General features: G+C 39.6%; 1 protein-coding gene across 1 annotated transcript in view; it reads left to right on the forward strand.

Annotated features, from left to right (window-relative positions):
• Positions 1–4474, forward strand: part of atp10d (ATPase phospholipid transporting 10D) — a 42275-nt gene extending 37801 nt beyond the window's left edge. The window contains exon 23 of the mRNA XM_085442537.1: positions 4040–4474. Within this exon, the coding sequence (XP_085298663.1) occupies positions 4040–4223 (184 nt within the window). The 3' untranslated portion in view covers positions 4224–4474. The remainder of the gene's footprint in view (positions 1–4039) is intronic.
• Positions 4475–9893: the final 5419 nt, after the last annotated feature.

The following is a 9893-nucleotide window of genomic DNA, read 5'->3' on the forward strand; positions in this document are numbered from 1 at the left end:
GTTTACACACCACGAAGAGGCGGAGGCGTTACCGAGAAACAGAGCTCAGGTTGAGTGAAAGAAAACGTGTTTCTGGCGTCCAAAACAGGAGCACAGTTCCAGTGATGACCATTAAAACCTTTACTGGGAAAAATCTAGAGTGCCGAGTCCTTCATCAAAGCACCTGATCAACTCCAACGTGAAGAAAAACGAACTTTGTAGCTGCTCCATTCACACACAGAGAGTAATCTGCAGTAAGCCTCAGAAGTTATGCAGATGACCTGTTAATTTAATAGGTCATTAAGTTAATAGGTCATCCAAAGAGTTAAAAGCCAGAGAATAAAAATAGGCTTTTAATCTGGACTTAAAAACGGCACTGATGTAGCCTGTCTAATATTAAGAGGAAGATTGTTCCAAAGCAACGGGGCCACAGCAGAGAACGCCCGGTCTCCTCTGAGTTTCAGCCGTGACTTAGGGACTGAAAGCAGCAGTTGCTCAGCTGACCAGAGGGAACGAGTGGGAACATAAGGCTTTCAACAAATCAGACAAATAAACGGGTGCCAAACCATTTAAAGATTTAAAAACCAATAAAAGAAGTTTAAAACGGATCCTAAATTTGATTGGAAGCCGATGTAGGAGGCCAAAACCGGAGTGATGCGGTCAAATTTCCTTCTACCAGTTAAAAATCGAGCCGCAGCATTGTGCACTAATTGTAAGTGTGACAAAGTGCCCAGCTCCTATTAAAATGGAATTACAGTAATCCAGGCGTGATGTAATAAAAGCATGAATTACAGTTTCTAATGTTAAACATTGTGTTAATTCAGTTGCATTAGAATTTAAAAATATGAAAATAAGAGCTTTTTTTCATAAGCCACATTTTTTTTACACATGCCATTAAACTCGTTGTTGTTAGACTGGGCCCGGGCATTTTGACTAGAGACCGGCCCACCAGGTATTAAAGCCATAAAGCCTTTGAATGAAAACAGACGCTGTTGTGACAGTGATGTACAGTCTTGTTGGTATATGTACGATTTCTATACATTTTACATCAGATAAAAACTTTGTTCGCAAGATTCAGATAATTATTTAATAACAGCCAGACATTTTAAATGAGAATAAGAAAGTATTTCTTTGTGCCCCCCTCTCCCTGTTAATGCCTATCTGCCCCCCTGGCAACACTTTGCTAGACCCGCCCCTGCACAGTTACCAGCTGTCAGCTGTAGAAAAGGATCCTGGTGTTATTTGTCTCTCAGAAACAGTTCATAACTTCAACTCATCCATGTCACCTAAAAGGTAAACCTGTTTCTCCATCACCTGTTCAGCTCTGATGATTCAGTAAGGACATCTCCTGGTTTCATCTTCATGTTTCCCTCTCACCACATATCCAAACCGACATCATGACCAGCAGCTTTACAGCTGTGGCTCCAGCAAACATCAGCTGATACTAGAAATTAATATTAAATAAATTCTAACAACAGCTGATCAAGCTTAAACGTGCTGCTGTTGTTTAGCGCGACATCTGCTGGTTTCCTGTTTCTGGCGCAAAGTGGGCGATAAATAAACAAGAGAGAAAAGCCGATCAGCTGATCATTGATCAGTTTCATGATTGAAGTAGCAACAGGAGAGGGAGGGGGGAGGATGAGAGGAGAAGAAACAGCTGTGCACAGAATAATTCCAGCTTTGTGTCTTTTCCATTGTAGCTGAAGTTCGGGACAAACTGTTCCTTTTCACCTCAACACGAAACGTGTAATATTTTCTCTGAATGCGAGACGATTCAGTTTTTTACGGAATGGTTGGAAACTCTAATAACTAACCTTATGAACAAAATAAAGTTCACTATCAGCAACATCATAGCACCACCCAGCTGTATAGAAACTCCGTCAAGCCGGCTAGAACGCAGTACGAGTTATTGCAACTGAGGGTAAAAAGTCAGCACAACGAAAATAAACTCCACCTAAACTTAGTTTATATCTGACCCAGAGAGACTGCAGCTCATAACTTCTTACCTGAAGTTCAGTTCACCTGACACTCGGACCGGCGGCCGCCTCGGGGCTCTCCTCCTGCCTCCCCTTCCCTCATCCACCTGTTGCCTCTGTGGAAGCTCCGCCATAGCCACCACCAAACAACTGAGTTATTTTTACATTTTACACATCTGCCAGCATCTGGACAATCCACCACATTTTATTGTTTATATAGTTACAAAAAAACAAACAAACAAAAAAACATCGGCCCATAAAAACGAAAAATCACCATCGGCCCAAATGCCCAGTATGCCCAGTATGCCCGATGGCCAGTCCAGCTACGGGTTGAATACTTAAATATTATTTACATTACTTAATGTGTTCATCATCATTGCATCTGTTTTCAGCAGCACAAAAACTTGCTCCCTAATTTGAAAGTTTTTCAGGCAGACAGAGCAAAGGTACATTTATCTTATTTGATTTGACCTTTGACAGTACATGAGATTATTTATATAATTTTGCATTTAAGAAAAAGTTTTCTTTAAAAGTTTAATTTAAATATGGTACGTACATACAATCAAAGGGTTGAGGGGTTTTTGACAGGTGTTGTATGCAGTTCAACTTTCTCTTTTGAATAGTTACTATTTCTCATTAATAAGACAAAAGTATTTCTTATCTGATTACTTGATTAAACAGTGGAATAATAAATGGATTACTTGATTACTAAAATAACTGATAGCTGCACCCCCTACTGGTGCTGAGCAAGTGTGGCTTGCTTGTAAGAGTTTTCAGGAGAAAGTCTGTTCATGTAAAGAGAACAGCAGTATGGTTTAGGTTGCATCCGAGCAAACGAGAACAGTTTGTTATGCTGCAGCTACAGGACCTGGGCACTTTGCTGTCACTGACGCTGTGCAACAGGACAGTGACCTCAAGTAAATCAGCAACTCTACTGAGTGGCTGAAAAAGAAAAGAAACAAGGAACTGAAATTGAAATGCTGCGGTTGGATGTTGAGAGAGCGCTGCAGAAACAAATGCCTGGAAATCTCAACAACTGAAGAAACAAAGAGAAGAGTGCAGCAGAATTCCTCCCCAGTGATGATACAGACTGTTAAAGGACTTTCTATAAGCCACTGAATCATGAGTTGTACTCAGTTTTTCACAGGAACAAATAAAACTATTTTAATGTGACTTTATATGATTAAAAACATACTTTACATAGTGTGTGTAGTAAGTAACATATGCATGATGCATGATTTTACACTGATAGCCAGAAGGCCACCTATTCTGTGTTTATTTATTGCATATACGTCCAAGCCCAGCTAACCAGCTGGATTTCATGGTTTTGGGGTTTCAGTAGGGGCATTCACTCCGTCTAACACAAACATATTTATATCCTCCTCACTTAGTAAGTCTGAGGGTAGGCTAAACAAACGGCTGCATCAGGAGTTCGTTCCAACAGCGGACCAGGAGTGGCCTACCTCGAACGGCCTGGTCTATTTGTTTAAAGAGAAGAAGAAGTAATAAAATGTCATATATTGTGCATATTTTGTTTGGAAGGGCCAAACTTCCTTCTTTTGGTCCGCATTTTTAAAAAACCCAGAGGGGTTTTTTGGTGTGTGTTCCTAAAACTGACTGGAATGAAATGGGGGTTGATCAAACTTAGAGTGGGTTAGTTTTATTTTCCCTTATCAGTGAGTGAGAGTACCTTAAGGTGACGTGTTGTTGTGATGTGTTTTTGTCTTGAGTATAGTTCTTTACTCACAAACTAACTGAGCTGTTTTCAGTCAATGTTGAGGGTGTAAGGTTTGACGTTACTTAATTGTAAGGCAACAAACGTGTAACAGCACCATCATATATGTCAGGAGCCAGACTTGGCTGGCACTCCACAAGGAACCGCTTGCTTGTTAAAGTCTAATCAAAATGTCACGTTACATATTGTTTTCTAAATTAGGACTTTTATCAGCATGAAGCAGAGTCTAAACCGAACCACTGCTTTAGAGCGAAGTCGTTAATAGAAAAAAAGGCGAAATCAATGAAGTTTGAAAATGTCACGTGCAGCCACAGCTCTAGAGGACTGACTGATGTGCTCTTCTCTACAGGCTGTTTTTTCAAGCTTTATGCAACACACTGCACCCATCTACAGTTTTGAAATCAGCTCACATGGATACAGTGGACTCTGAAAATTACCGCAGGAGAATGCAGCGCTGGAACATGACCCACTCCAAAACCAACAGGCTCTCGGCGGGTGCCGACAACGCTGGCCTGGAGCCCAGCTTAGCGTGAGAGCTACGCACATGCAGAGAGTTGCACTTGATACCTCTACTGATGCACAATCTCCCCTGAGAAAAGTATACCTGAAACTGAAGGAAAGGTTTCTGTTGATGTGCCGCACTGAAGTGTACATCACAGCCAGAACAGAAGTTTTGGTTCAGTAAAAGACTTTGACTCCAAAGAACACTGAATATAACTGGCTGCGTTTTGTATGAATGAGAAGTATGCATCTGTGATTTTATGAATAAAGTATGTGAAAGTAATCCATCCATGTGATTCATTCAGCGTCTGTTTAAAAATCACACCCAATGTTTATCTTTATATAATCTTTCTTGAACAAACGCACTGGTGTCGTGCTTGGGACGGGATTGGAGCTCACACACGGTTCATGTGTAAGCTGTGGTGACGCGTTATCTTGTATGTCAGTTGGATTCTGATGAGATTTGGCAGAGTGCGAGAATCCTGTGAACCTGTGCGGCACATCATTTGACGTAAGAAGTTAGGTGTGTAGGCAAAAAATGGCACCAAATTTGACCACGGTCTGGAGAAATTACTGACGGCTGCTTTTGCAGCAGAGCGTGAAGCATTTATCTGTCAAGACTTAATACTAGACCGTCCCGTTATTTTCTTTTCTTATGATGCTCAGCATTCAACAAAGGCTCTAATTAACCTCTGTACTTGAATGACAGTAAGACAAACACTGATCAGTTTCTCAGGTTTGACTGATCAATATTTAAACATTTATTCTATTTTTTCGTCATAGCTTTCAGCTCCTTGTTTTTATGCTTTGGATTATGTTTGTAATGAATCCAACCAGGTTTTCATCTGTCCTGCAGTTTAAACAGAAGCCCTCGTTTAAAATCACAGTATTGATGTAAGTAATTGCTGTGCCACTAAATGAATAGATACACAGCCTGGAAACAGAAAAATAGATTTACATGTTTCAAAACCAAATTTCAAAAACATATTAAGGATTTTTATCGTGAAGACTTGTCTGAACCAAACTGAATTTAACCAGATAAACACACACACACACAAACATAGTAACTTACATATAAAATGATATATAACTTATAAAAATAAAATATAAAACAAGCAAACACAGAAGTCAAAATAAGACGTACATAAAACAATTATTATACTAAATAAGATTAAAAGGCAGATCCAGTTTAAATACGCACTCTCCTCTTCACCTCTCCTGTGCACATTGGATGGATTCAGGTATTTAAAGTTACCTGCCTTCACTACCTCTGCTCCTTGCATCTTCACTGAATGTTTGCCTCTCATTCACATGCATGTATGCTGTCGTGCTTCTGACTCATTCCTCCTCTTTCATACCTCGACCTTGTCAGACTGTCTTCCTGCTCCCAAGGAGACCGTAAACGTAGGCTTTCTTGCAAGAGGGTGGAATAATCCATGTGTTTCAGTATAATTTAAATCCATTAAATTATGTTAACAACAATATCACATAAAAATATTATTAATAATATTACATTGTTATATGAGTAAATTAAAGTTAGATTTGTAGAAATGCCACTTTTTCACATTTGATTGGCCCAATTTCGCTGATTAGCTGCCCTGTTTTATCTAAACACTTCTCAAAAATGTGGGACAGCTGATGTTTCAGTTGCTGTATGGCCTCAACAGATCAGAGCGACCTTCTGATATTCAAATTAGGCACCGAATGGGAAATGAAAAAAAAGGGACTTTGAAAGTGGCATGACTGTTGGTGCCATGCAGACTGGTCTGAGTGGTTTAGAAACTACTGTCATTTTTCTATGGTTTACATTGGATTGTAAAGAAAGAGAGAATATATTCAGTTGGTGGCAGTTCTCTGGGCAAAAATGCTTAGTTGATGCTAAGGGATGGGGAGAATGGACAGTTTGTTTCAAGCCCAAAGGAAGGCAACAGCTAACAAATATATGAATATATGAAATGAAAATAGGATATTCAAGACCTTGTATGTGATGACAAAGGTTTTAAATTCAATTCTGGATTTGACAGGGAGCCAGTTCCTCACAGTTTTACTGGAGACTGGAGGAAGATAACGAAGAGGAGTCTCCATTTACATGAACAAAGTCTACAAAGTCAGAGTCTATTATATAGATATGATTCAACCCACTGCAGCACAGTACCATTAATATCTACAACATGCTATAATCACTGTAATAAAACATTATGGTCGACAGTGTCGAACGCTGCTGTCTAGCAGGACAAGCACAGAGATGAGTCCACTGTCAGAGGCCATAAGAAGATCATTTGTAACCTTGGTTGGATTTTAGACTTTTTAACTGACAGATCTCAGTGTGTGTGAGAGTAAACGGCTGTTTTTCCAATCAGCTGAATTCTTCCACTGGTTCACCACAGCTTTGTTTTCTCTCTCCCCTGCTATATATTTTGTACACTAATGACTGTCATAGTACACAGGCTGAAAGGCATTTCATTAAATATGCAGATGACACAGTCATTGTACGCGTCCTTCATGGTGAAGAGTATTCCCATGGACCTGCTGTGGATGAGTTTGCTTCTTGGTGTGATCAGTCCTTAAAGATCAAAACCTTACAAACTAAGGACAACAGTAGTAAATGGTGCAGCCATTGAACTGGTGGATAGTCATAAGTATTTGGAGGTTGCTCTTGATAAGGCTCTGTCCTTTGAGTCACATTTTGACTCTACAGGGAAAAAAAGGTAAAACAACGATTGTACTTTTTAAGGAGATTTTAACGTTTCACCTCAGATGATTACCTTTTTTATAAAAGTTTTATTGAATCTGTTTTAATCAGCTCAGTGCTGAGGAAGGCAACCTCTGTCATGTCATGTTCAGACCATCCTCTCTTTAGAGACTTTCACCTGTTTCCCTCAGGTCGCTGGTATAAAGTGCCGCAGGGAAGACCGAGAGACATAGAGTGTCTTTTATACCTGCTGCTATTGTTATGCTCAATAACACTAAGCCATAAGTGTTGTTGCCATCACTACTGCACATTGCACTTTGTTGCTACAGATAAAATTTGGGATGTTCTTCCTCTTTTGCTTGTTTGGGGGTTTTGTGTTGTTCGGTGTGTGGACAAACTGCAAATCAATTTCCCACTGGGGACAATAAGTTTCCTTTAACGCTGACCTTCACTAAAAGTGTTTAGGTTTTGTGATGAGCTCTGAAACCTGACCCAAACTCTTCAAATAAACCATTCATCCACAGATGATCAGTTAGCTTACAACTGCTGTTTTAAGGATTTGGAAGATAAAAGGAAGGCTGGAGATTGGCCTACAATTAGTTAAAACAGCTGGGTCTTTTACGTTATGGTTCAACTAATACCAGCTTGAAGGCCTGTGGTACATGTCTGCTTAATAGAGATCATATTTAAGATTAAAACATTAATTAATTGAATGACTTCCTTTAGCAGTCTTGTAGGAATGAATGGATGCCTTTATTTTGTCGGTTGCAGTTGCCTGCATCTGAAATTGACCTTGCCGACCGTACATACAATACACCAGGGGTCAGCAACCTTTCTGATGATGAGTGCCATCTAAAATTTCCTCAGAGGTCAGTGTGCCATATGACTGCATTAGCAATAAATGTAATAACAGTTACACACTATATAGAAGAACTTCATAGAATTATATTTGTTCGTAGATGCTGGCAAAAAAAGACACTTTTTATCCATATGAATATGGATAATATGGCATGTTTGCTACAGTTTTTCTCGATTGGTTTGGCTCATTTCTTGAAACAGAAATTACATTCTCAAAATAACACAGACAAACCTCCAAACCTCTTGGCAAATGTTCACAACAGAATGGCATTTCTCATTCATTTTATCAAATGGCAAATGCCTTAGTACATGTCTCAGTTGTCTCAGTGCATCTTTGCAAATGATTAAGTACACGTAGCCTACAGTTATACAGTTAGCCCACATTTAGCACATTTTCCAAATGAATAGATCCTGTAGATCTAAACTGATTAGTTGATTCTCAGTCTAATGATTATCCCTCCAAAACATGTCAGCATGATGTCATTGTATAAGTACTCGCATGCACAACTGTCTGTTCAATTGTCAAAATTGGTCAAGAACATAATACCATGAATACCATACATGAATTTCTTTGAATATTTGATAAATTGATGACAGTCATTGACAGTCAGGTGAAACTAGACTAACGAAGGGGGAGCGTCACACACAGGTGTGTTCCATGATTGTGTGCTGCCAAACACAGATATATAGAGCTTGACCAGAGCCAGTCCGAGGCTCTGAACATGGATAGACAAGGCCAAGCAAACGGACAAGGGGAAGCTCTTCCTCAAGGAAGAGGAGGAGGAGGACTGAGAATGCGTGGTGGAGGAATAGGGGGAAGAGCCCGAGGAGCGCGAAGACACTGTGCTGTCCCGAATGAAATTCGGGCCACGATTATAGACCATGTCATAAACCATGGCCTCACAATGGCAGAGGCAGGTCGTCGAGTGCAGCCGAATGTGCCTCGCTCTACAGTCTCCTCCATCATCCAAACCTTTCGCAGGGAAACAGGTATGTACTCTATGTAATCTATGATGGAGTTACATGCTGTATAGGACAGGGCACTGTGCGTGAGGCAAAGAATGTATAACTTACTGTAGAGATTTTGTGTGCATCTGCCTACAGTAGTAGGTCTATACTAGCAGGTGGAGAGGACTAGTGGAATGTTGTGATACTAAATATGACAAGAAATATATTGAACTAATTACTGTAAACTATGGAATTACATCATTTATACAGTTTAGAGTAGTATTCCAGTCACTGTGCAATGTTGCATTAGGATTGTGGTGAAGTTACTGTGAGTAAAACAATAACACAATTACACTGGTAACTTACTGTATTCTGTTCTTTGTGTAGGATTGGACGACAACCTCACGTGGGTGGCAGAGGACAACTGCTCAATGAACAACAGGAAAGACAGATTTGTAGCATGGTGATGGCAAATAATGCCATCACACTGAGACAGATCCGAGATGCCATCCTTCAGGACGATCATATATTCCAGAATATAAACACAATAAGCATAAGTTATTCAGCAGTTCTTGGAGAGTGTTTGGGATATAATATGTCACATGTAACAATTCTGGATGATATCCAACAATTTTGAAGCAGAAATATTGTTTCAGTGACAAGTTATAGGTGGCAATCACTTTTTGGCAGGCTTAAAATGGCATATTATGGGTATTAATGATCCTTTAAAAGTTATTCAGCATTTCTTAGAGACTGTTTTGGGATATGATGTGCCACATATAACCCTTTTGGATGATACCCAACAAGTGTGATGCAGAAATATTGTTTCAGTGACAAGATATAGGCCACAATCACTTTTTGGCAGGTTGGAAATTGCATATTATCAGTTTTATTGTTCCTGTAAAAGTTATTCGGCAGTTCTTGGAGAGTTTTTGGGATATAATATATCACATGTAACCCTTCTGGAATATATCCAACAAGTTTGAAGCCGAAATATTGTTTCAGTGACAAGTTATAGGCCACAATCACTTTTTGGTAGCGCTAAAATGCCATGTTCTCAGTCGTTATTCTGAACAAACAAGAAAGAGTCATGGTGATACTGGCACAATAGGTCTTTATTGTTTTAACTACTATTCGACAGTCTTATAACAAATATGAACAACGAGAGTAGACATACTAAAGCTGTAGGCATTAATTATTCCAT

Source organism: Copadichromis virginalis, linkage group LG19 (assembly GCF_057382275.1).
Source record: "Copadichromis virginalis isolate Kocher_CV1m ecotype Utaka linkage group LG19, C_Virginalis_male_GT1.1, whole genome shotgun sequence".
Classification (NCBI taxonomy): Eukaryota; Metazoa; Chordata; class Actinopteri; order Cichliformes; family Cichlidae; genus Copadichromis; species Copadichromis virginalis.